Consider the following 27,632-nt stretch of genomic DNA (forward strand, 5'->3'; position numbering starts at 1 on the left):
GGTGCGGGATGGGCAGCCCGGCGGGCGGGCCCGCCAAGCGCGCGCGGTGCGAGGGGCCCCGCGGCGCCGGCGGCGACCCGCGGCTGTGGGACACGGAGCGGCTCTGCCAGCACCTCGCCCGCTGCGGCGTGGGCGATCCCAGCCTGCTGCGCCGCTTCCGAGGTACGGCGGGCCGGGGCCGGGGTCGGGGCCGGAGCCGGGGCCATGGCCGCGTGGCGCGGCCGCCGGCGCTGACGCTTCTCTTGCTCCCGCAGAGAGCGGGGTCACCGGGAGGATGCTGCTGGACCTGCCGGCCTGCGCTCCCGAGCTCATCCGCATCTGGTGAGCGCCGCCCGCGGGGAAGGGGGGCCGAGGCCCTGGGGCCGCGGCGGCGGCCGGGCCCGCAGGGAGCGGCTGTACACGCGCATGGCCCGGCTCGGCGCGGCTCTAGGCCGCGGCCGCCCCAAACGCCTCGAGCGGAACTGCGCGGGGGGAACGCGAGGGAACGGGCTCGATGGGCTCATCCCGGACCCTCGGAGCAGTTCCCATTCCCTGCTGATCCCGGCACAACCACGGCGCGGGCGCTCGCTGCCCAAATAACCGTGATAAGCAAAAATCCTCGATCCTTTAGCAAGGTTCAATGAAAATTCACTGGGTAGCACAGTGAGCTTTTGGAGTGCTGCTGGGAACAGAGGAGTGAACTCCAAGGGTTGTGATGGGAACTTACTTTTCTGCCTGAACTTGCTGCTTCTCCAACTCCAGGAACGACAGCAGCCCCGATGTTTGACAGAGCGGAGGTGCTGCTCAGGAGAGGCCGAGTGTCACCCGTCTCCCTTGGAGAAATCCAGGGCATTGGACAGGTCAGCCTTGCAGCAGCTGCCGGCACCTGGCTCTCTGTTGTGCCAACAGGAGCGTGGGCTGCTGTGGAAACACAAGTGTTGTAGTGTGTCCTGGCAGAATAGGGGCCTGTGTGTGAGAGTCCTTGCTGCCGTGAGCCCGCACCACCCTGAGCAGTTCGGAGCAGGCAGTCTGGCTGGTAGTGGTCACCTGCCACGAATACAGGGACACTGGGTGCTGTTCTAAAGTGTATAAAGCATTATTCCCAGCAGTGTGGGATGACTGGTCCCAAAACCCTTTTATCTTTCTGGTGATGAATATAGTTTCTTACTTTTCTGGGACAGAGAGAGTATGAATCTGTCCTGCTATTCTGTGTGTTGGAAAAGCCCTTTTGCCCCTTCTCTGCCCTACTGGGGATCCTCTCTTCTTCCCCTCTACTGGGATGTGAGCCTGCTTGCTCACCACATACTTCCTGGTGGTTTTTGATCTTGCAATGTCTTTGCTTTATTCCTTTGTTTACCTTGTTTATACCGTTTCCTTCAAATTTGTTTCAAAACACACGTGCTGGCTCCAGCTGCTTGCTGATGTTGTGGTTGATGGTGCTGGGGTGTGTGATCTGGCAGGTGCACACAAGTGCAGAGCTGTGCTTTCTGCTGTGGGTTAGAGCACTTTGGTGTTGGCTCCTTGGCTGAAGGCTCGTACTGGGGGTGAAGGGCTCTTCCACTGTTTTATTGAGACATCAGCATGCAAAGGAGGAGTGGGAAAGGGCGGGTATCTTGGCATGAGTATTAGAAGACAATAAAAGCCTGCTGTGACGCAGTAGAACAAGGCAGAAGTGCTGTCCTTTGGACAAGGTAAGACCTGCTGGAATCCTTAAGGTATTTTTGGTTTCTCTTTTTGTGGAAGAGGGGTTTAACTGCAGCAGCTTGAAGTGTGCAGATAGAAATGCTGTGATGTCATGGAAGGCAGCTGAAAGCTTTGTTTATTGCTGAAGTACCAGGTAATTGCCTGACTGAAATGACGAGCTGGTATCTAGTTTTATTTAGGACTTGCCGGGAGGCTGGTTGCTTCTACCAGGGAAGGAGCATCAGGTGTCCAGGACACACTGGACATGTGCAGCCGGTCTGGGGAGTCAGAGACTGTCAGTGCTGAACATGGGCAGCAGGATGGGGTAGCCAGGGGTCCCTCAGCATGGGATACAGGTGATGGGGGCACAGGGCTGTGGAGAGCTCTCAGTTGATGTCAAGAGCAGATGGTGATGGTTTACAGGTGGGTTGTGGGTTTTCTTTTTATAAGAAAAGAAAACCCACAACTTAACTTAGTATAAGTTTCCTTCTGTGAGATCCAACATCTTGTTCTTATTAAGCTTGAACTGTTAAGAGTTGCATGAGAAATTGCTCGAGCATTCTGCTTTTAGTAAACATCTCTAAGTTTGCACTAAGAACAATTCTTTTGCTGTCCACTGCACACTGTCCTGCAGTAAGTTTGATCATTTCTCTGTGACAGGCCACTAATGAATGCATGTCTTTAGTTCCCTGGGTTCCTGGATGTTCAGAGGGGAGAGCTTGGGCCACTGGTGCCTGGAGGCAGCGCAGTGAGTTTCCCAGGAGTTCTCATGTTGCTGGCAGTGGATGTTTCATGTGGTGTGCAGAGTGCTGTGTACTGAACACAGATGATGAGTGGGTTTTCTCGTCCTTGTGACCTGTGGCTGAAGGAGGGTGTGGACAAAGCAGGGAGGGGAGTGGATGAGGAAGTGCCAGTTGTCACCATTTCCAAGCAGCCATCAGTAATGCTGTTTTGGCTGTTGGAGTAAATCTGTCTGTAGAGCCCTGGAAAACTACAGTTTCCTCTGTTAACAGGATTTGTCTTGCTTAGGAGGGTCTGGCCTTTTAGACTTCAGGTGAAAAATGTCCTGCAGTTGTTTTCTATCTAAAGGAGGATAAAGAGGAGGGAAGGTGGGGCATCCAGGCAATTGGTCACAGCAGTATCCAGCATGCAGGGTCTAACCTTTTCCTGATTCTCCTCCCCATCCCACCAGAGCAGTGAGCAGCTGTGTGAGACTGAGTTCCTGTCTGGGATTAATCCATGACCATCCTCCTTGGAGCCCAGTGTGGGTCACAAAGGGTTGCCAGATGACATATCTGAACAGATCATATTAAAATACAAATAGTGTGGCCAGCAGAACTAAGGAAGTGATTCTTCCCCTGTGCTGGTTGGGCCATGCCTTGAGTCTTGTGACCAGTTCTGGGTCCCCCGGTTTAAGGAAGGATGTTGAGATGCTGGAGAATGTCCAGAGATGGGCAGCAAGGCTGGTGAAGGGTCTGGAACTCAAACCTTATGAGGAATAGCTGAGGGAGCTGGGGTTGTTTGGCCTGGAGAAGAGGCTCCGGGGAGACCTTACCACTCTCTACAGCTACCTGAAAGGAGGTACCTTCTACAAGGCAACAAGTGACAGGACAAGAGGACACAATCTTAAGCTGCGCCAGGGTGAGTTTAGGCTAGACATTAGGAAAAAATCCTTAACAGAAGGAGTGATTGGGCATTGGGATGGGCCACTCAGGAGGGAGGTGGAGGAATCATCATTGATGGAGGTATTTAAAAAAAGATTGGATGTGTCACTTAGTGTCATGGTTTAGTTGATAAGGTGATGTTAGGTCATAGGTTGGACTTGATGATCTCAAAGGTCTTTTCCAGCCTGGTTAATTCTGTGATTCTATGTGAAAAATAAGTTGTTAAAGGCATTCATTATATTAGTTTAGTAGCTGCTGGTCACAGTGTTGATTTCATTGCCCTCAGAATTGTGTCATGGAACACATGCCGGTCTGCACATCAGCAAGAGAGCTTTTCATCTTAGAATTGTGGAATGAAATTAATTTCACAAGGAAATTTGGGTTATTGATCAACCCCATTTAGAACCCTGCCATAGACAGGGATGCTTTCTGCTATCCCAGGCTGCTCCAAGCCCTGTCCAACCTGGCCTTGGGCACTTCCAGGGACAGGGTGCCCAGCTGCTCTGGGCAACCTGTACCAGAACCTCAGCACCCTCACAGGGAACAGTTTTTTCCTAATATCCAATCTGACCCCGCCCTCTGTTAGTTTAAAACCATTGCCCCTTGTCCTGACAGTATCTGCTCTTATAAGAATTCCCTCTCCTTCCTTTTTATAGGTCTCCTTAAGGTATTGAAAGGCTTCAGTGAGGGCTCCTTGCAGACTTCCCTTCTCCAGGCTGAAGAGCCCCAGCTCTCTCAGCCTGTCTGCATAGGAGAGATGCTCCAGCACTGCCTTGTGACAGTCTGAGCAGCAGCTACAGCCCAAGAGCTTCCTGTTAGAGAAAGCAATACCACGTGGCTGAGAAGGAACACTGCTCACCAACAGCTCAAACCTCACATGCCTTTAATATTTTAGGGATTGTGGGTTATTAAATTATTTGGATGAGACTACACAGTGCATCAAGCAGTACTTCTTCCTAATAGTTGGCACTTTATAGTCTTATTTTCTGTTAAATTTTATGTTGAAAGGCTGATATCAAACTGATCTCGGTGGTTAACTGCTGGAGAAAAAGTATTTTCTCATTATTGTGTTTGCTTTCATAGTGAGGCTGAAACCATTTAGCTCAAGGGAAAGGTTTGCAGACAGAGTTAGTAAAAGTAGGTGTGATAGAGCATATTACCTCTCTCTGGACTTGTGCCACCTGTGCTCTTAGACTGCTATGGCTACAGTAGAGTATCTGCACGGGATGTTTAGCTGTGTGTTGTGAAAGGGACCTTTAATAATTTATTAAAAATGACAGCAAAAAATCTTTGCAAAATAGAAGAATCAGTCTCAACAAAATTAGAACATTTTTAAAACTGCAGTGGTTTTGCTGCTATAGTTGAAATTAATTTATGTAAAATTCAAGTTAATTTGACAAAATTAAACTTCTAATAGACAGTTGACTAACTACAAGAAATTTTTATAAAAATAATTAGTTGGGACTCTGACATTTTAGTTTAAGGAAGTTTTGCATCCTTAAAAAATGTCAGTTTTGGGAAAGCAATATGCAGCATCTCAATAAGTTTAAAGGACTCCAGGTGTGGCTTACACAATTCTTTTAATCAGTTTCTTGGTGGTTTTATTTCTCAGTTCTGTGTAAGTGGCAGAAGCACTTACACTGCTCTACAGACATATTCTGTAGCTATTTGTTTCCTTCCTTCTATACTTGATTTTAGAAGGCTAAATGCTTTCAGTGTTTTTCTGGAAAAGTTGCAGTTGCAGTCTTCTTCCGTCAAGGAATATCAAAGTAATGTGAACTTGCATAAGTAATTCTATATGTACTGCAAATTGTAAAGGGACATGCACTACAGACTTTGCTCTTAGCATCTCTTTTTCCTTCCTAGCTGCCCAGCTGAGCGACTGGAAGTGCTGGCGTGCCTGACACAGCTACAACAGCAGCACATGGAGGTGATGAAGGTAATTCATGCTGTGGGGACACCATGGCCAGATCCTGCCCCAAGCCCTGCACAAGGCTCTGCTCCCCTTGTCTGCCTTCCCCCTCTTGGCTTGGTCCTGCCAGCTGGTGCCTTTCCTTTGCACAGCAGCAAACTCTGGGCCCTTGGGTAGTGGTGGTCTGTGAAAAACCACATTAACTAGAAGAAATACTAGAATCATTGTGTGGAAGCTTTCAGTGGGCATCGGCAGGTTGTGAGGGATTAAATGAGCAGAAGAGCTGTTTGATATGTGTTGGAGAAGCTCCCTTTCACATCCCTCTGTGTAGAGTCTCCCCTTGGTTTATTTTACTAGTTTTTCCACAGATGTGAGTTAACAGACTCCTCCCTGCTTTCACTGTTTCCTGTGTCCAGCTGTTTCTTCCAGTGGTGTGTGTTGCTTTAACTGGGACCAGGACTGTCCATTTTCTGTAGTAGTCTGCATATCTGCTAGAGCCCTCCCAGCTCAGTGACCAAGGGTAGAGAGCACAGGAAAACCTTATTTGTCTCAGTATTTAACCAAGATATGTGTGTGATTGAATGGTTTTCCTGCAGTTTAACAGCAAAGATTAAATGTGTTTACCTTCTCTACTTGAGTCCCTGTAGTTACTGAGATGTCTCTAAAAATATGTGCTTATCAGGAAGTACTTATTTCATATTTTGGTCATCTTAGGGGTTTATATTTTTTTTTAAGACAAAAGTATCAATCAAAAGTATAATTTCCACCCAGCAATATTGCATTTGATTTTAAACGCTTGAACAGTATCAAGCCAAACACTTTTATTGGATATCTCAGACATGCATTGCATTAATTGGAATGGGAGATTAATAAAGACAGCAGTTTTCACACATGTTATATTTTGGAATTGTGCAGTTGGAGATAACATTTTTAGGCATTTTGACTTCCTCTGCTATGTGAAATAGGCAGTTTTATCTTTTTGGTGTCAAGCTTTAGTAGTTCTCCAAGATAAATTTGGTTGCACAGAGAGGTTGAGGATGCCTGGAAGTGTTCAAGGTCAGATTGGACAGGGCTTGAAGCACCCTGGTCTAGTGGAAGGTGTCCCTGCCCATAATAGTATGTTGGAACAAGATGATCTTTAAGGTCCCGTCCAACCCCAGCCATCCTATGATTCTGTGATAATCTTGATATAGGGTTGGCAGAATATGTCTGTTTTACAGAAGATGAACAGTCTATTCAACCACATACCTGACCATTCTAGATAATCTTTACCTTGGTGCCAGTTTCTGTTTGATGTCAAATTTTAAATGTTGTGGTTTTTGTTTTTGTTTTTTTTTCCTTGCTTCTGTAGGTTTTTAATGATCCTATTCATGGGCACATTGAATTGCATCCTCTGCTTGTTCGGATCATCGATACCCCTCAGTTCCAGCGCCTCCGGTATATCAAACAGCTGGGTGGCACATACTTTGTTTTTCCAGGAGCCTCTCACAACCGCTTTGAACACTCTCTGGGGTAAGATGGTGGTTCTGGCACATCTGGTGGTTCTGGCACACGCATCTTTGGCATCTGGATATCCTCAAATTTGGTTCTGCTGCTGTGTAGTGCCAGCTAAGGAGCACTGCTGTCTGAGCATTGGTGAAAACTGCTGGGAGGGTGTTTCTGGTCTCAGCTGTTCCTGTATATCCCATGTGATTGTGGGCTGTTCCCTTGAACTTGTTTTAATAAACACAGATAAACAAACCAAGATGGATCAATGTTAGAGTGTGTTCCTTATCCTTTATTATTCTAAGAATAATGTTAGCTAAAAGCTAAATGCTTTAATGTTCCCCCAGCCAAAATAAAAGTTTTAAAGCATAAACTTAGTAAGTGTACCGGGGCTACTCTTAGGATCTGCCAAACGGTTATAATACACATCATCCAGCACATCCAAAATCCATTTGATCTATAATGGTCGCCTTTGTAGGTAGATGTACTTCACGCAATCCGTGGCAAGTTGTCAGGCTGATAGCTGTCATTCCATTAAGCAGAAATATGATGGATGCAAGGATTCATAGAATGTTGCTAGATCATTCAGACTCCTCAGGAAAGCTGATGAATGACAAATTTGAGCTTGTTTTAAGGGTATATCTCAAGCGGCAGTGAAATTAAGCTTGTAAGTGATTTTTATTCAGGTGATCTGGCCAGCCTAAAGTTGCTTTTGTTGGTGCTGAAATATTGTGGAGTAAATCTTACTTATAACGAGATTCAAATGGCTGTTTGCAAAAGGGTCAGATGAATGAGGCAGCCTGGATTGATTACATCTGGTAAACCAAAAAGACAGAAATGTGGTTGAAAATAAACAGTTTTCACAACAGAAGTTTGAAAACTCCAGTTCTATCCGCAACTTTTCTTTTGAACAGTTCCATTGATCTATTGAGTTAAATTTAGGATAGTTGTTCTCCACTTGTATATAATTTCAAAGATTTCTACAGTGTTACAAATAGAAGAAGTGAGCTTCATGTGCTTATTAGTCTAGTAAAAAGCCATCAAATGGTGAAATTTGGACTAATGAAACATATTACCTTGTCATAGAAAGCCTTGTCTTGCTTTAAACTGTACTAAAGGGGAACTGTTGTGGCAAATAGAAAAAGAAGTTTGTGCAGAGGTTATAATACACAGTTTATGGAACTATGTCCCATATATTTGCTCCTGCTGGTTTTGTGCCTATTCAATTAAATCAAATCTCAAATCTTAAAATGAATGAGAAGAGAGAAATAATTGCCATGAGCTATTATTAAAGCAGCAGCTTGAAAAAGCACCAAATACTTTGGTGACTGTTGTGGATCTTTGCAATTTGCCCTGACTGGAATTCAAGGATTCAGTGTAAGCTGAGGTACTACAAGATTCTCACTGTCAGTGGTGTACTGCTGTTCCCTTACAAAGCTACTGTGGGGTTGCGTGTTATGAAAAACTGCAGGATGCTGTAGAATCTCTGTGTTTTGGGCATGGTATCCCATGCTTTTTTGCTTTCAAAGGACTAAAACTCTGCTACAGGAAGCAGTTTGTGATTCTCTCCCATGTCAGGGTTTGGGTATTCCTTGTATGCTGCCTCTCAGACAAGGGCTGTGACTTAATGGAGCAAAGCAGAACAGGGGAGCTTCTGTTCTTCTGTTCATCCTAAACTAATGCTATATTTGTTTCTTTTCCTCATGTAACAGGGTTGGCTACCTTGCAGGATGTCTGGTTCGTACACTGAAGGAGAGACAACCAGAACTGGATATAACCCAACGAGACATCCTCTGTGTAGAAATTGCTGGGCTTTGTCACGATTTGGGTAAGGAACATCTGAGATGGGTTGTTGCTCTTGGAAAGCTAACCAAGATGAAAAGCTGGCTGTGAAGTCAGAACATGTGAGATGTTTTGGGCTGCTCAGTGCATGGCCATATTCCAAGACAGGTTTTATCTGTTCTGTTTGGTCTGGAGTACATCTGTGGAGACAGTTCCACCTGAATCTGTAGCCATGCTTAGCTGGTGTTTTTTCCCATTTCCAAATGGTGCTTAGAATTCTGCCCTCAGTGGCTGAAGTGTCCACTTACTTCTGTGATTTCTTCAGGTCTCTTTAAACATTTCAGAATTAAAATTAGTGTTCCTTTCAAAAATTGTAACATTTATTTCATAGCTAGTTCTTTTCTTCAGAGCTGACACAGAGTAATTTAATATTCTCAGTGTTGCTGCACTACTTGCCTGTGATGTAGGTGCTGGAACTGGCTATTAAGTGCAGTAGTACTTGAAGTATCTTAAGAAAGTGTACTTATTATACCCGAGTCTACCTCACAGATGATAGGGAAGGAATTATCTGGATGGTTGCATTCAGAGTGGTGGTTACAGGCTTGATGTCCAGGTTGAGCCCAGTGGGGGGGCCTGCGCTGTTGGATATCTCTGTTGGTGATGGGGACAGTGGGATTGCTGCACCCTTGGGCAGTTTGCCAGCAGCACCGAGCTGTGAGGTGGGGTCACATGCTGGAGGGAGGGGATGGGGCATCCCGAGGGACCTGGAGGGGCAGAGAGTGGATTGAGAGCAGCCCTCAGGAGAACTTGGGGGCTTTGGTGGGTAAGACAGGACCAGAGGCAGCCCAGAATCCCCCATGTGCTGAACTGATCCCCGGCATGGGCAGAGGTGGGGGGTGATTCTGCCTCTCTGCCTTGCTCAGGTGACAGCCCACCTGCAGAGCTGCCACCAGCCCTGGGCACCAACATAAGGATGGGGTGCTACTTATACACCCCGTAATTGCCCCAAAGCCTTGGAGACACTCAAAGGGCTGGAACCCCTCTGCTCTGGAGCCAGGCTGGGAGGGCTGGGATTGCTCAGCCTGGAGGAGAGAAGGCTCCAGGAAAGCCTTAGACCACATAAAATGGGTTTCAGGAGAGCTCAGAGGGACTTTGGACGAGGGCTTGGCATGACAGGACAAGAAGGAATAGCTTCCCACTGGCAGAAGGCAGGCTGGATGAGATATTGGGAAGAAATTCTTCCCTGTGAGAATGGGGAAGCTCTGGCACAGGTTGCCCAAAGAAGCTGTGGCCCCCCCATCCCTGTAAGTCTTCAAGGCCAGGTTGGACAGGACTTGGAGCAGTCTGGGCTAGTGGAAGGTGTCCCTGCCCATGGCAGGAGTCTGAATGAGATAACCTTTAATGTCTGTTCCAGCCCAAACCAGATTCTGTGACGTGTCAAGAAAAGTCAAATTCAGGACAATTCAGATCCTAAGCTTGCTCAAGAACTTTTTGCTGACAACTATGTCTCAGGCTGTGTAATCTTTATATTTAAGGTCATGGGCCATTTTCACACATGTTTGATGGAAGATTTATTCCACTCACTCGTCCAGATTTGGATTGGAAGGTAGGCTTCTCACTATTAAAATAAAAAGACAAACCTGAAATTATTTTAGAGACATAATAATTAATCTTAAAAGAGTCTCAGTGCTTGTGAGGCTATAGTGGTCATCTGGCCTTACATTATTGCATGATTTTGATGGCTTAAATGACAACCAGAATGTTGTTTCCTAATCTTGTGATGATATCCTTGTTAGGGCCACACTGATCATTTTGGCCAGCATTGTGCCTTAAAATGCGTGTTGAGAGCTTTCTACAGAATTTATTTTGCATTTGCAAAATACTAACTGGCAGTTTGCTTTCCATTATGTTTAGTCCAAGGACAGGATATTAAATAGTGTTTAGAGTTCAAAATTTCCAAAATTTTGAACAGAGTTTCAGCAGTTGTTTGCTGTGAATGAAATGCAACACAGCCCTTTCAGGGCTCTCTCTGCTTGTAATTTTTTAGCAAAATCAGATGCGTAAACTGGTTAATCCTTTACACAGCAAAATTGATTTTTTTGTCTTTTAGTATTTTAACTGCCTTACTGCTGTTTGTCAACACACAGAATTAACAGCTCTCTGTGTTTCTGGACTCTGTAGACCAGGTGATTTCCTGTTCTGTTTAATTGAAAATGACTAGGAAAGCACCCAGCTGCTGCACTTCACACCAGTCTGCCCATGTGCCCTGCTAGGCAGTGCTGGTGACTGGGAGTAAAGCTGTGAAACTGCAGGAAAGATGCTTAAACTATGTAATATAGTATTTGGATGGTTTGTTTTCACAGCATGAAACTTCTTCTGTTCAAATGTTTGAGCACTTGATCACTTCCAATAAACTAGAAGAAGTCATGAAGTCCTATGATCTTAACCTGGAAGAAGATATGTTGTTCATCAAGGAACAAATAGGAGGGCCTATAGATGAAACTGCCTGTGTGAAATCGGTGAGTCAGTGTATTGCTCCTGTGGTTATCCCAAGAAATGTCTTCATTTCACTGAAAGAACAGATAACGTTGGCTTCTGCTAAATGTTACTTCTTGCTCCATGAAGTTCTGGGAATCTTGTCACAACTGATGCTGGAGGAGTTTTGTGTTTATTTCTTACAGTGCTGGCAGATATGTTAATGTGCTTACAGCTCCCCGACAATTCTTACCCTAAAGCCTCTAGATCAGAGGAAAGCTGTAGAAAGTTACTTGTATTTAGGGAACCTAACAGATGACTGGGATCCACTCAAGGGTACTTGGATGGAAGGATTTGGAAGAAGTGCTCACCAAGGTATTTTTCATCATTTACCCGCTGTCTTGGGTGGTCCCAGTTGACTGGAAATCAGCAATGTGACTCCATGTCCAAGGGTCAGGATGATCCAGGGAACTACAGGGCTGTCAGCCTGACCTTGGTGCTAGGGAAGGTCACAGAGAAGATCACCCTGAGTGCCATCATGCAGCACGTACAGGACAAGCAGAGAACCAGGCCCAGCCAGCCTGGGTTTAGGAAATGCAGGTCATGCTCAATTGGAGGGCAGGAAGGCTCTAGGGAAGGAGGGAAGGATCCCTCAGGAAGGAGGGATCTGGACAGGTTGGATCAATGTGCCTGGGCCAATTGCATGAGGTTCCACAATGCCAGATGTTGGGTCCTGCTACAGGCTGGGATCAGGGCAGCTGGAAGTTGGCTAGGCAGAAGAGAGGTGCAGTTTGGTTGACAGTGACTGAAAATGAGCCAGATGTGCCCAGGTGGGCAAGAGGACAATGGCACATGGCCTGTACCAGCCATAGCATGTCCAGCAGGACCAGGACAGTGACAGTGCCCCTGTGCTGGGCACTGCTGAGACCACAACTCAAACTCTACATTCCATTTTGGGCTCCTCACTTGAAGAAAGATGCTGAGGTGTAATGGAGAAGGGGAGTAGAGCTGGGGAAGGGTGTGGAACGCAAGTATGATGAGGAGCAGCTGGGTGATCTATGGGGGCTTGGCCTAGAGTAAAGGAGGCCTTCCCCAATCTGGATAACAAAACTGGGCACTGGCAGCAACAAGGCAGTGAGCAATCCAAGCTTGGCCCAAGTGCCAGAGCCACAGCAGCTTTCATAACAGCAGCAAAATGCTTGGATTTATTGCACTGGCAAGCATAGAGGCAGGGATAAGATTTGAAGAAATGGGTTGCCTCAAGAGGCAAGCAATAAGAGATGGCAGTGGTTAATCATTGCAACTCTATGAAAGACCTCGTTTTACACTTTACAGCTTTTGTCATCTCTTCCAGGACACTCATTCAGTTGCCACCAGTTGCTACCAGTATAAAGAACTGGTAGCAGCTGAAGTCAGTGGGAGATCTGTCAGGACAATCTGGTCCTAATCAGAATTTATAGGTAGTGCCAAACAAGTAACCCACAAATGTTCACACTTGCCTGGTATTTTCTTATTTTCTGCTGCAGGAGTGGGTAGCAATCCCATGGCAAATACAAGGACCTTGGCATGGTGAAATTGAGTCTGAGATTCTATAGAAAGAGGACATCCATTTACAAAATCCACAAGCTGATTTTTATCCCACTGGGCTTGTTTGCACATGAATCTTGGTGCCTGCCACTAGCATTGATCTTGTGCCAGGTTCTTTACCCGCGTTTGGTTTGCCTTGTTTGGATTCTGTGCCTGTTTTCCAGCAGGATTCTGTTGGAGAATGGCTGTTGGAACAGGGCCATGGATCAATGGAATATCCTTTACAGCAATCATCTGTTTAAGACCCCAGAATCAGGCTGTGTCTGACCTGGGAACAGAGCTTGGGAAACAGGCTCTGTGTCTAGGCCTGGGAAACTGCACACTGGACAAGGTCTGGGAATGAGATAATAACGACAAGCATATCCTTGAAGATATGCTTGTACAAGAACAGACTGTAAGACAAGATATACCCAGAGAAGATGAGATGTACTAGAAGACGTGACTTAGAGATGAGAACTTGGCTTGAGAAACTTAGCTACAGCTGTCACTGCACGTAGGAGAAATAAAACAAAGACCTTTGTAAAACAACCATTGAGAGGTTGCTGCTGACTGTGCTTGTAGAAAACCCTATATAAGCTGACTGGATCTTTCAATAAATTAGAGCTTGCTATCAGTCATATTGATTGTGTGCTTGTCTTCCCTCACTGCCTGCTTCAGGATTCCAGGAAGAGGAGTGCCACACATGATACATGGCATCATCTTCCTGGTGTTAGGCAGCAGATTGCACTGGCAGGCTGTGCACTGTGGTGCAGGCATCTGTCATGTCATGGACAATGGGTGTTCAGGCACCAGACATAAACAGCGTCCTGAACATGTCCCATTAGCACAGCTTTGTGATCATGGTATTTTTATCCATTATGTGCTTGCATCCTGCTGCTGGCATGTGTTTCTGTTGCTATTCACATCAGTTTTAGTATTTCTGTAGTACAGGTAACATGGAAGCCATGTTTGCATACAATGCTTTCCACTTTCAGAATTTCAGGGCCACTTTGTGGCATTTTTTTAGGTGAAGGATCTTTATGTTTTCAAGAAAATGTGCACCTTGTATCTTACTATTTTAGTGTTCATTTCCTGTTTACCTTATGGCTGAATTGATCCTTGTGAGACAGAAGTTTTAAGTAGCTGAATATTCAAAAAGTTTTTCTTAAAACTTCTAGGTACATGTTTTTAAACTGTTCTATGAAGTTGTGGGTTACAGAAGATTTTCAGGACATATTTGTGTATTTAGTTCCCTGAAAATGAAATAATTGCAAAATTTCCCCTCTTTGTTGGTATGTTCCTTCTTTTTGTTTTTTCATTTCAAAGCTGCGGGCTTTCTTTTAGTAGAGTATTGGGCCTTGTGTTCATGGGTTTTATTCTTCTTGAGATTCTGAGAAGACAGGCACTTAGGCCCTGTTCTGGATTTCTAATGCCTGATAGCTTCTGGAAGTTCTTTCCTTGTCTTTGTGTTCTTCACTTACCTCAGTGTTGGATGTTTATCACAAGCAAAGTCAAGGTGTATTCCCACTGTCTTTAAAAAGCTGTCTGACATTGTTGGTATACTTTAATTTCTTGTTGTTTCTGATGGTTTTCTTTCTTTCTCCCCTGTCAGTGGCCCTACCGTGGTCGACCAAAGGAGAAAAGTTTCCTCTATGAGATTGTAGCAAATAAAAAAAATGGCATTGATGTTGACAAGTGGGATTATTTTGCAAGGTACAAATCTTACATTTTATTATGAATTCCTATTGACAAAATGCTGCTGTATGTACAAAAATTATCATATCGTTAAACACTCGGTGGAATATTTTCTAGGGATTGTCATCACCTGGGAATCCCAAATAATTTTGACTATAAGCGATTGCTTGTCTTCACTCGGGTCTGTGAAGTGGAAAACCAGAAGCACATCTGCACCCGTGACAAGGTGAGCAGTGTGGGGAGCCCAGGGGGGTCAGAGCACCCGGGGGCACACAGGGGAGCTGCACCCTGTGCTGGGGGTCCTGCTGCATGCTCCCTTAGCCCAAAAGGGAGAGAAGTATTTGCTACTCTGAAAGTTTTTCTCAGAAGCTGCTGTTTGGGGGAGGGACAGAACAAACCACTGTTTGAAAGGATTTGTGGCAGGTCCTGTCAGGGGTGACTCTGCAAACCCATCAGATCTGTGTAATCCTGCTCCAGGTCTGCTGGGCAGGACATGAATGTGGCTGTGGTGAGGAGCTGCTAAAGGGATGAGGGTGCTTTTCACTGCCAGGCTGCCTGGGGTCACTACCAGCATGCTGCTCTCCTGCGGTGACCTGAGCCAGTTTCAAAATTTGGAAATTGTGAATAATCATTCTGCTTTAGGCTGTGAATGGGAGGAGACAACTAATTTGATTAATGGATTGATTGTTTTAATTCTCTTAGTAAGACAGTGGCAAAAGTAAAAATGCTGATAGGGTTTTTTTGATTCAGGAAGTTGGAAATTTGTATGAGATGTTCCACACCCGGAATTGCCTGCACCGGAGAGCATACCAGCATAAGACTGGCAACATCATTGAAATAATGCAAGTATATTTTCCTTTCCTTCCTTTTAAATTTATATTTAAATTCCTGAAACAATCCATATCCATTTGGAATATTCAGAAAATCAATAAGGTGTGATACAGAATAAAAGCTACCTCTGATTCTTGTGAGAAGACTTAGAGCTTAGAGTGTCATAGAGGCTTTGGTTAACAAAACAAACAAAAACAGAAAGAGAGGAGGACAAAAGCATCCTTCCACGTTAAATTAAATTAGAGAAAAATTACTAAAGGCTTGAAGAAGCACAGGACCAGGGTGTGCTTAAATCATTTAAACTGCTGACAGCTGAAGTCAAATCCTTATCTGCAAGTTAGAGACCACTTAGCTCAAACTGCCTGGTTACTACAGCAAGATTATTAACAAAGTCATGAAAGGGTTTATGTAGCTCAGCTGAGGCCTGGCTTTATGTTTATGTAATGCAAGATTTGCTCAGGACCAACTCAACTGGCTACCTGCTGTTTTACCTCTCTTGTTGATGTCTATAGAATTTTCCCTGTAAGATTATTATTTTTACTTTTCTTGAGAATCAGAAATACTTGTATTCCCAAATATTATTTCTTCAGGGTCTTGTCTGCTGGGTAACTGTCTGTTGAGTTTGGTAAAGAGGAATGTTAAGGATTACAAAGTACAAGACGAATTTGGATTACTTTAATTTCATAAACTTCAGCTCCTGATTTAGGGGTCCTCTAAAACTCAGACTGAAAATGCTCATGTTTGACAGTACCTACATATGACAAGTCAAACATATTTTTTAGTTTAGAAAAACTCAGTTCCTGGCTTCCTGTAATTATAGCAGCCTTTCCAAAAGAGTGTCCAAGCTGGAAATGACAGCAAGGTACATGGAAATTTGGAAGAACCTCATCTTTAGAATGTCGTTTTTTATCCATCTGAAAATACTATGTTTGTGATACTTTCCATTTACAATGCTTTGTACCCTCTCAGCTAACTTGGGAAGCAAGGAGTCTGTAAAAAGTTATGGTCATCTATGAGGGAACCTTGCTGCAGCTGAGGGGCCATGTCACTGTTTTGCAGGGTTCTGCAATTGTCTCAGCAGTGCTAAACCCAGTCTAAAGCAGAACAAAGTGAATTTGCTCATTCATCTAAAGGTTACATTCTGTTCTGAACCTGTCTTCAGTGAATCTCTGTTGGAATGTGCAGTGACAGCATGGAGAGAAGATGTTGCAGTGATCAGTGTCTGTTGTGTGCTGGGGATACAGTTTCATCTGTTGTCTTCTGTTTATAACATACTAATTTGTTGCATTTTGCCTGTTGACTAGTGAGGTGTTTCAAAACTATATTATCCCAAAATCGTAATTTTGTCTCAATCTAGGATAACAGAAGCCTTTCAAAAAGCAGACAAATTTTTTGAAATAAGAGGTTCTGGAGGAAAAGTGTATCAGATTTCTACAGCAATGGAGGACATGGAAGCCTACACTAAACTAACTGGTATGAGGCCTCAAAATTATTTTTTTAAGTAAAAGGGCATGAGTACCTGTTAAAGTGCTGTTTTTACTGCTTTTGTGCACAGAAGGTGGGGCAGACCTGGGCTGTCTAATGCTTATGCTCTGAAATCTTGCTAGAAGGGGGAGAAAGACCTTCTAGTTTAAAACACTCTTATGTTGAGAGAGACAAATGTTAGAAGGTCCTGCCCGTGCCCCGAGTTTGTTGCACTTGTCACAAGTGGGATGTGAGTGAGCTCTAAGTGGTACTACAGGTGGCTCTGTCAGGTGAAGTTCTGGATGTGTGTTGTGGTGTGAAGCTATTCCCAAAGCAGGTTCCAAACAGCTCTTGTGGGGTCTCAAGTTGCCCTGCTTTGCCTGCCTCTCCTGGTCTGTGCTGTGGGGCCCCAGTGTTCCCCAGGTTGTGTTCAGAGCTGCAGTGGGGCCAGGCAGCCCTGCTGCTCCAAGGCTCTGTGGTTAGCTCTGTGTGTGCAGGGCAGGGGTGCTGCAGGTCCTGCTCAGAGCTGCTCCTGATCACTGGCAGCTCTTGCAGCACCTGTCAGCTACAGCTCACCAGGACTTCCAAGCCAACCCTCCTGAGTTTCCATCACTAGAGCACAGAGACTGAAGAACTTCTATCTTTGGTCCATGGATGAAGTGACAGGGCCTGAAGGGCACTGTTGCAGAGAATCCTGCGTGCCTTAGCCTTTGTCATGCTAAAGGCCTTCTGCTGGCGGTCCTTCATATGCCACAGCCATATGCAGTTTGACCACACTTCTCCTGCTCTGGCGAGGAGCTGTGAGTCTCCTCTGTCATTGTGTGCTTCTGCTCAGGGCAAGACAAGGGAGGCTGGCTTTGAGGGGCAGTAGTTGGGGAACGTGTGTTGCATTGCTGAGCAATGGAAGGCTGGGCAGAAAGGAAAGGGCTGAGGTGAAGTTGTTCCTGTGCTGGACCTGTTCCTGGGGGGCGGCTGGCCTGGTGGGTCCTGCTGTAACCACCTGCTTACCTGTGGTACCTGGTGAGGAGCATGGCTCAAGGCAAGGACAGCAGGGCTGTGCCCAGCCTCTCACAGTCTGCCACAGCAAGGAGCTGCTTGCTGGGACCATCTGTTCAGCAAGGAGGGCTGAACAGCAAGGGAGAGTGATGGGAGGAATGTACCAGCATCAGATGTACAGTGGAGCATGAAGGACAAGTATGGCCTCCTCTTAAACCTCCTTCCTGCCTCTGGTGCTGTGAAGGGTTAGATTTTTCCTTTTTTTTCCTTTCGATCAGGGAATTTTCTTCCAATTGTTTCCTAAGAGATGGGAATAAATAAGAGAGACAAAAGATGTAGCCAAGGAGAAGGGGGAAGGGTGCAATTTGCTTCCATTCTCAGATAGCGGGAAATTTTGGGTGAGGAGAATTTGCTGCCACAGCAGAGTTCTGCCCTTTGCTGCTTTCTGCTTATGGGGAGGGTGGTGAGCTTCTGCTCATGAGAGCAGCTGCTGAACTTGGACCTTTCCAACACCTGACCTCGCTGAGAACGGGTGTGTGGGAGAAGGCTGGCGCCGGGTCTCTGCCTCTGCTCGCTGTCGCTGCCGGGCTTGGTGTTTGTTTGCCTGGCTATGCACACACACGCTAGGAACGAACTGCTATTCCTTTGCCCGTATCTTTGCCTGAAAGCCCTGTGATTTCAAAGTTACAATAATTAGGAGGGAAGGGGTAATATCCTCACTTCCAACGGAGAATTCTTCTCTGGCAGACACCTGTCCTTTAATCCAGGACAAGTGCTTGCAACCTGGACACTCCTAAGGGTGGTTTCGGCAGTCCCTGGTGAGTGATGCTTCTGTGTAGTTGTCCAGTTATGGACCTCTACAAATTATGAACCTCTGGGAGGTTCTTCAGCAGAAGTTTCCCTAGCTTTCTTCCATGGTGGGTGAAGAACCATGGCTGTTTTTTAATGTGTTCCCTCCTGATTTGGCAGCAAATCCTAGTTCTAGTAAAGGCTGAGACAGCAAAGCATTCCCTGTCACTGCTGCTTTTGCACAGGGAAGATGTTCATGGGCTTCTTATTTTCCCTGCATTATCTTTCTGAAGAGACCTGGTTTGTGGTTCCTCATGGAGAAGTTCCTGGCTTTGGTTGACCTTGTCCATTAAATCAGTTGAAGGTGTTTTGGTACATGTCTCAGAGATTGTTCTGGACCCTGTGGGAGCTCCTCAGGCTGGTTGCAGCTCTCGGTGAGCTCTTGCAGGGCTGTGCTTGCAGCATGTGTCAAAGCTGCCCAGGTGTTCCTGGCCAGGGAATGCAGTCATAGGGTGCAAATCAGGCCAGCATCATCCTGTCAACAGCAGTCTCTAGGACACCCAAAAATAACCTCTCTGCTCTGAAGCCACATCAAAAGAAACCTGTCTTGCTCCAGCTGATGGTGGGAATCTTGCTACATGTGTCACTGTCATGTGGAGTCAGGAGGGAGGATTTTGATGCTGGCATCCAAAACCTGAGAAAACCTGAAGGCTTAAGGGCCATTCTTTATTTTTTTACAAGATGGAGTCTTTACCTATGGCCTGAGCTAGTTAGTGATGGAGTTCAGGATAGTCTGCTAAACAAGACTGGCTAAATAAGAGGAGAAAGTAACTTCTAGGGAAATAACAAAGTATGTCGCCAGAGTGAGAATTGAGATAGCTTTTCTGCCAACAACCATTGTGAATCTAATGATAATTAAGATAATATTGTGACTTCTCATTGTCAGTCTTAGTTCTGTCATTCCCTGAAAGTGTTTTTCCTGAACCAGTAGTTTTTCTGGTTGCTTTAACCTTTGGCCCTGTTTGTTCATTTTACTGTGACACTGGATTGTGACATACGTAACAAAAATCAATGCAACTTTGGCAGACTCTGTCTACCTGGAAATTCTGCACTCAAGTCATCCAGAACTGGAGGAGGCACGAGAAATTTTGCGTAAAATAGAACGACGTGAATTATACAGGTTTTTAGGAGAGACTCGACCTGAATCAAAGAAGGAAATTATAAAGGTAATGTCCCTTAGCAAAATGTTCTGTCCCCATAAAAATGTTCTTGAAGTTGCTGAACATCCATTTATCTCTATGTGGGCTTTGTTTAGTTTCAGGGTTTGGGGTGTTTTTGCTTTTTGCTATTCAAATAATAGAATCAAAAGTTTTCCTTCCATCTTTTAAGTAGCTGAGCCATGGAACATATAAGAAATAGGGGAAAGTTTTATCTACAACAGTCAGAAGAATGCCAACAGGTGGAAATTCAGAAGCTGAATTATTGCAGAATTATTTTCAGGGAAAACTTTTATGAAAAATAGAAAATTTTATAAAAGACTCTTACAGTCCATTGATTGAAAAGGTTATTACATCATTTGATACTCATGAAAATTTCAAAACAATAAGGAATGCGTTTGCTTTGAATTGTAATTTGTGTGCTTTGCTTTGAGAATAAATATCAAACTGAATAATAGCTGCTGAATTTCTTGGTGTTAAATTCTGTACTAAGTATGAGAATACATGTACTTTTTGCAGTCTTTTTCATGAATGCTTTTCAAAGCAGATAGCAGTTTAATTCCTCTTGTCTTATTTCAGAATAATGATATATTAGAGCTCACTTCAGCTGGTTCAGCTCTTTCAATGTGCTACACTGTGTTGTCAGATCATCGGTTACTTATCCCCAAATTTCAGCTATAATGGTGAAAATTTTCTATTCCTGATTTCCAGAAATGGATGTCTGTATCTAGAAAGGCTTCATAAAAATAACTCATCTCTTTTAAAGGATAAGGTTAGAAAAGGACTACTAGCTGTTCATCTTTTTGTTTGAAGAGAAAGTTTGCTTGTGTTCTTTGTTTAAGAAAAAGTGTTAAGAGATTCTGTATTACAAAAGCAGGAGGAAATAGGTGAAAGCAAACATGAAATGGTTGTACCTGGATTGTCAAGTTTCTGCCCTTCTGAGGAGGAGGTTGGGATAGGTGGGCCAACAAATAAGGAGACAGGTGTGAGAGCAAATGTTGTAAGTTCCACCTTTAAACAGTTCCTTTTAGAAGCTTGGTTAATGCGAGGAAAGCTCTCACTTTGAAAGTCCAGCCAGAGGCATTGAATCTTGGGGTATCCAGGGTGTTGTTTTGAAGGGAGACTGGATCACTGTTGGTGCTGTAATTATATCCAGCCACTGCTTTGCAGCTCGGGGTGCACAGCTGAGGGCTTGAGGGAGGATGTTTCCTGCTGTAGTGCCTGTGGCAGGAATGTCAGAGGCTCAGCCTCCTCCCAGCGCTGCAGGGGAGCTGCACAAGACAGAGCTGTGTCTGCTCTGCTCCTTCACACACCACAAGGTTGTGTTTAGAACCACAGAATGGTTTGGGTTGGAAAGGACCTCCAAAGGTCATCCAGTCCAACTTCCTGCCATGGACAGGGACAATTTCCACTAGACCTGGCTGCTCCAGCCCTGAGCAATTCTGTGATCTTCAAGCTGGCCAGAGCCAGGGGAAAATCCCAAACAGCTTCAGAGTTCTCAAATTCAGGTTGAGTTTCCAGTTAATGCAAACCAGAGAGGATTTCAAAACAATGCAAGCAAAGTTAGGCAATAAATTAACACAAACCACACACATGCCTCAGTTTGGCAATGCGTATGATTTTCTGCTCATCTGTCTCTGCATCTCTGCAATGAAAAATAAACAGAAAAAAAAAAAAAGCAAAAAACAAACAAACCAAAAAACAACCCAACTGCTTCTAGTGGAATTCCTTCCCTCCTGAACAGTCTCCAGACTGCTCCGGGCTGCACTCCCATGAGTCTCAGTTGCTCCCAGGAAATCTTACTGCTTCAAATTTTGCATCTTCCCCAGAACACAGCAGCCCTGAAAAAAGGCCACTGCCTTTGAATGAGGACTCACACATTTCAGTGGACAGCTGTACTCCATCTAACCATGCTCCTCTGCTTTACGTTAGCCTAAGTGTCAGCAGGGAATATTTCCTTGGGGCCAAAACCAAATAAAACCCCTTTGTGGGTTTCAGCTTTTGTGGAGTACTTTAGCGGAGTACTATAGCAAAGTACTTTTTGTGTTTTTTCTGTTCTGTGGTTGTCTGTCTCTTGTGGGGTTTTTTTATGTTTACTGTACAGATATAAAAGCTTTATTAGAGGATAAGATCCTGCAGCCCTTCATTTAAAAAGTTCAGTGGAAATGTCTAGTATTCAGCTTTGGAGAACTTAATTGCAACACATTTGTATTGGTACAACAGTTGACTGAAGGTACTTATTTTCTGCTTTCATGCTTCAGCATTCTGGATGGTGCACTCCTGCTCTCCCCCACCCCATCATCAGGTGTAAAGCTCCTCCCTCACAGACTGGTAGATTTTGGGTCTTCTCATTTGCATATGTTTGGTTTGTTTCTAAAAACTGGGGTTTGTACTAATGGCTATGGTGTACAGTAATTCAAACAACCAGATTGCTGCAAGAGTCTTGTCAAGCTGTGAAGGATTGAAAGCTTTGGTTTAAAAATATATTGTGTCATGTGTTGTGTTGCCTTGACCTAGACCTGAGAGTGCATAAAGGTAATTTGAGTTACTGAGTTAATCCTTTGGTTTGGTTTTTTTCAGAGTAACAGCCTGGCAGAAAGCATTGCTAATTCCAAGCCAGAGAAGGATCCTCCAGATGTGGAGCTAAAGGCTGAGAATTTCATAGTTGATGTAAACACCTCTCAGAGCGGGTTCAAGTAAAAACTTCTCAATCACAGAGGGTCTTGTGTACCCTGGTGAAAGAACAAACCCACAGGGTGTCTGTAACTCTAGGCCTGGTTCAGTTTGAGGGTCTGAGGGCAACAGGTTTCCCATGGAAGGTTTGCTGTGGTGGGAGGGTGTGGGTCAGGCAGCGGGGAGCATCATTGGGCTGTCATCTGTACACTGCTTCTGGTGACAAATGGGCTCTCTTGTCACTGTCCTCACTCCAACAAGGAGCAGTGGAGATGGCAGCAGCCTGGGGACCACTGGATGGGTCAGGAAGGCTGGAAACCTGTGGGGCCAGTGGGAGGAAAACAGGCAAAGTGACCACCAGGCTCCAGATGTTGCACTCCTGATGCCTAGCAGGCACAAAGCACCTGCTGCCATGGCCCAGTCTGCAGCCAGCAGTGGTGGGAGGGAGGGAGGGAGGGAGCTTGAGACAGAGGAGAGAGCTGGGGCAGTCTGCAGGCATCACACAGCTTACTCCCTGTTCTCAGTTCATTCTGGGAAGAGTGAGTGGCTTTCCACAGAGTGCTTCACGAGCTGCTTCTCCAGCGCCCTTGCCTTGAAGGTTCACTTCATGGGCCAAAGTGTAGCAGTTCACTGAGTTTTAAAGCATTTGCCTGGGGTTTTCCCATCCCACAAACTGAAATCGTAGGAAAGCGGTCCCTGCTGACCACAGAAATGTTGGTGTACCAAGGCAATATAAACAATGTCTAAATCTCATGTTTATAACTGTAAGCTCTGCTGCACCCTCTGTAGGTTGTGTGTTTTAGGGAGGCCCAGGCTGGCAATGGACCAGTCCACTTCCAGTGCTGGAAACTGGAATGTTTCAGAGCACAGCTGGGATCTGGTCACTGTAAATACGAATACCCACCTGGTAGCATCAGAGCAAGAGGGGGTGGAAGAAAACATGGAAAATACAAATACCAAATTCGTTTTTTAAGTAATAATTTGTTAATTACTGTTTTATTTGATGACTGTAATTTTCAGGAGTGGAGTGTGTTTGGCCTTTTGTATTTATTGTGAGAAAACTAAAGACAAACATTAACAAATGCCATTTTCTTTGTTTTACACGCAAGGTTATCAGCATGGATTATGGAATGAAGGAACAGAATCCAATTGATAAGGTTCACTTCTATTGCAAGGCTGATCCTTCCAAGGCAGTCAAAATCAGTAAAGAGCAGGTAGGTTTTTACTTTCCTTCTGAAAAGCATTTTCACCACCTCTGATGGAAGTGATCAGTCCTGTGTGGTTGTTCATGCAGGATTTCTGGAGAGGTGGTGGGATCCATGGCCTTGCAGATCTTCAGTGTGTGTTGTACTGTGATAATCTGGAACTCTACCAGTCTTTATATATGAACAGCATTTAACTGGAATACACTAGGAGTTGGACTATCACAATTGCTTTGGATAAAACTCATGGGTTGTAGTGGAGCTTCTTACTGCTTTCCTTCTGTATTCCAAGAGATAATAAAGCTTTTTTTCTGTTTTATTTCAAAGGTTTCAAAGCTTTTACCCAGAATATTTATGGAGCAGGTTGTCCGGGTTTATTACAAAAGTCAGGATCCACATATTATTTCAGCTGCAAAACAGTACTTTGTTCAGTGGTGTATGCAGAATGATTTCACCAAACCACAGGTAACAAATTCACTTATTCCATTTCTTGTTTAGAGCTCATCATCTTCATCCATAAGCTTGCTTTTGCATTAACAGGTTGGCCATTCAGGCAGAGGCACCCACTCACCTAACCCCTGGTTTTATCACAGCACCTATCTGGGGGTCCTTTGGTTTCACTGAAGTAGTGCTGGAGACACCTGAAAGTACCACAGGATAATAATAGAATGGTTTGGGTTGGAAGGGGACCTTGAAGATCACCTTGTTCCAAACCCCTGCCATGGGCAGAGACACCTTCCACTAGATCAGGTAGGGGAAAGAGCTGCCTGCATCCTCAAACACGAGAGGCCACCCAGGAGAGGAGTGTTCCTAGGTGGGGATGCAGGCATGGAAAACTGGGTAAGTAAGGCCCGTTCTTAAGGTCATTCTTCTGACATCTGTCTTTTAGAGCAGGTAATTTTAGAAGGGCTTTTTACAAATGGATCAAACAACAGCTCTCCCTGGTTGTAGAGTGTGGTTGTGTCCTCTGAGCACATTGTTCAGGTTCAGGCACATCCACCTTGCAGGCTCTGGCATGCTGGAGAGCACAGCAATGTGCATCTCATCAGCTCAGTTCTGATGTTAGGCAGCTGATGGTTTGTGTTGGCAATGCCTAAGCACAGATTAACATCTGTATGTGACTGGGGTGAGCCCCACTGCCTCAGGTGCTCTCCAGCCTTGCTTGTTTCAGACAGTGCAAGGCACATCCCAGCACCAAGGGCAGGTCGATTGCAGCAGTGCTAATGAGGTGCTGTAGTGAGGGCACAGGAAACACTCTAATGATTCTGTTAGTAGACCACTGGCCAGGACAGAGCCAGTTGACCTTCCAGATTTTCTGGTAATAACTTAGGAAGAACTGGACTGCCAATGGTGATGCTTTCTCAGGCAGGGCACTTTTGTCTCTCCACCACTCACTGCAGCAGTTTCCAGCCTGGGATGCACTGTCACCAGTGTTTATTGGTTTACAGAGATTCTGGGACCTTTAATTGATTTTTTTCCAGTTCAGCCTGAGAGTGAGCTGCTTTTCCTCTGTTTTAGAATGGAGAGCAAAAGTGAATTAATGTTTCCTGTTTTAATACTAGGATGGTGATATTGTTGCTCCTCATCTAATTCCAATGAAGGAAACCTGGAATAAGATGACAGATAATGAACACAGGAGAGCCTCAGAACCCAGCTGCGAACAAAGGCTTCCTTTTGATGAGTAACAGGCTTCTTTTCGGTGCTATTCAGTCTGCTTCCTCAGAAGATGAGTAAATTTGAGCATCAACTTTTCTAAAAGCTGATTGGATGGACTGGAATAACTCTCAGAAAATGCAGAATGCATTTTGCAATACAGAATGTTTTAATGTAGATACTTAAAGTACATATTCCAGATGGGCTTCTAAGAAACAACTTATTACATCAGAGTAAACTCAGTTCTCATTTATTTTTTAATGTATTGGCACTGTGTAGCAGGAGTAACTTTAAAAATTGCAATTAATTGGTATTACAAGATTTTACTACTCCATCTAGTCCTGATCCCTTCCTTAAATGTGCTCTTGCGTGGCTTAGCAGAAAAAATCCCAACCCAGGTTTGATGGGGTTTTTGGGAGGGTTGGGGTTTTCTTAGTGTCTGAAGAAGAGAGGGATTAAGTATGCTTCTGAAAATGCAGTGAGGTAAAGAAGAAATTACCAAGGGTAGCATCTTCAAAATTAGAAAAATTAATTTCATGGGAAAAAAAATGGGAAGGGAGAGGTGAATCTTGTGATAATCAAAGATTAAATTTCTGGTATTTAAAAAAGCTGGTGCAGGCCTCTTGCTGCAAGTGACCACAATTTTTATTGAAGTTAATAATGCATTGAAGTGCCATGCAGCCTTTTATTGTTTTACTGTGTATTTTTGATACATGGAATGTTATCTTTTTTACTGCCTGTCCTGCAAAGACTGCTCAAAAGGCCAGTGCTGTGAGTGGTTGCAGGAAGGCTGAACTGCCCAGGTGTTTGCCAGGGCTCAGGTGTGCAGAGAGGGCAGTGCCAGCAGGGTTCTGCCCTGTTCTGCCCATCCTGCACTTGGCTCTGCTTTACACTGTACTGGGCAGACAGGCTTATCAGGAATACCTCCATTCTTGTATCTGTGCCCTGTTCTCCTGGATCTCATGGCTGTCCCTCTATTATTTTTCTGTCTCTTGTAGATCTGTGAGGGTTCTTACAGTTTTCCTGTACTGGTAGTACTGGTGTGAGTGTTCTGAATGTCTGTGCTGCTGGACAAGTGAAGACCATTTTCCTCTCATCTTTTACTCAGGTCTAAGAGGAATAAATAAAACCTCAAAGCTCGAAAAAGTCTGACCATAAAACTAAAAACACAAAGTAAAAGATTCAGTAATGCTCAGGAATTGGAGCAATCTGTGGCCTTTATACCTGGAATGGGGAGAGGGGTGTTTAACCTCTGGCTCAGGCTCAGCTGTGGGTGGCCAGGGTAGGTCCTGAAAAATAACCCAGTGGGAATGTGCTGTGAGAGAACTCCAGAACCCCTGTAATATCTCCTTTGCCCTTTTTATTCTGGGAACTGGTGCTGTTAGAGGGAGGGAAAATGAGTAGCCATGTACTTCTGCTGCTTATGTATCTGTGCTCATGTGTCTGAAGGTGTAACCTGTGGTGCTCCTGTCTAACAGTATTTCAGACCTGCAGGTGAACCAGGTAATTGGTTAGAAGGGCTTGTGACCTCTTTAAAATCTTTTAAAAAATTCACTATTCCTCAAGAAACAATATCTTAGAGCGAAGGCATTTAACTGCATAAGATCAAGTATAATTTTGATATAATTTTGTTCTTGTTGACTTGATTTGTTTTTAATTTGTTTCTAACTGTGCACTTTATACTTGGGAAAGATCTTTTATGTTAAACCAAAAGTTTATACTTAATGTTAAGTTCTGAGAGCATTTATTTTCTCAACATCTGAGACTCTCTGAAAAATAAATTTATAAACAATGATTTACTATTCTTTTAAAGAATTGCAGTGTCTGGACTTTATTGAAAACAGTCTTACTGTGCCATTCCAAGCAGCCAAGGTGTTCCTGCTGTCTGGGAGAGCTTTCCTCTGAAGAGGTTCTTGGTTCATATCTCCTCGTGGGCAGTGGGGCCCGGGCTCAGGGAGGGTCCCAGCACTCCTCGTGCTCAGTGAAGCCACCTGGCCCTGGCACACCCTGGGCAGTCATCTCCAGGGGCCAGGGAAGCCTTGGGTGCTGCTGGGAGGGGAGGGGAAGGTGAAGCCCTGCCTGACCAACCTGGTCACCTTCTGTGCTGAGATGACTGTGCCGGGGGACAGCAGTGCTGGTGTCAGCCTCAGTGAGCTGCCCAGTGGCTTTGGGTGAGCAGGCAGGGCTGGACCAAAGCCTGCCTGGAGGACTGGGTTCAGAGTGTGGGTTGTCAGTGGCACAAGTCTTGTGCTAGGGGTGGTGCTGGCTCCAGTTCCAGAGGTCCATTACTCACCTCAATACATTTGCAGATGGGGAGATGTGGCTGGTATTCCAGAGGGATGTGCTGGGATCCAGAGGGGTCTTTAACAGGCTGCAGAAAGGGTCTGACAGGAACCTTCTGAAGATCACCAAGAGGAAGTGAATCTCCTGCATCCAGGAAGGGAAATTTCCTTCACCAGGATGTGTTGAGGCCACCCACCCATGAGGAAGTGTAGAGGAAAGGATCCAGGAGTTCCCCATGAGCCAAAAAATGTGCAACTCCTCTTTCAGCCAAGTGTTCCAGCAG

The 27,632-nt window shown here is 44.9% G+C and overlaps 1 protein-coding gene across 2 annotated transcripts; it reads left to right on the plus strand.

The window, feature by feature from the left end:
* SAMHD1 (SAM and HD domain containing deoxynucleoside triphosphate triphosphohydrolase 1) lies at positions 1-26,861 on the plus strand. 2 transcript variants are annotated; one of them, XM_021536626.3, is made up of 16 exons: positions 1-162; positions 255-321; positions 5,193-5,265; positions 6,590-6,750; positions 8,436-8,551; positions 10,041-10,111; positions 10,869-11,024; positions 14,159-14,259; positions 14,359-14,467; positions 14,992-15,083; positions 16,430-16,545; positions 19,408-19,547; positions 22,119-22,208; positions 23,321-23,425; positions 23,741-23,878; positions 24,976-26,861. In XM_021536626.3, the coding sequence occupies exons 1-16, from the start codon at positions 9-11 to the stop codon at positions 25,096-25,098; spliced, it is 1,812 nt and encodes a 603-aa protein (XP_021392301.3). In that variant the 5' UTR covers positions 1-8; the 3' UTR covers positions 25,099-26,861. The 2 variants fall into 2 exon arrangements, with proteins under 2 accessions (XP_021392301.3, XP_085413992.1); XM_085557866.1 differs by lacking the exons at positions 1-162; positions 255-321 and adding an exon at positions 1,588-1,670.
* The last annotated feature ends 771 nt before the right edge of the window (positions 26,862-27,632 follow it).

This window comes from Lonchura striata, chromosome 20 (assembly GCF_050655825.1).
Source record: "Lonchura striata isolate lonStrDom1 chromosome 20, ASM5065582v1, whole genome shotgun sequence".
Classification (NCBI taxonomy): domain Eukaryota; kingdom Metazoa; phylum Chordata; class Aves; order Passeriformes; family Estrildidae; genus Lonchura; species Lonchura striata.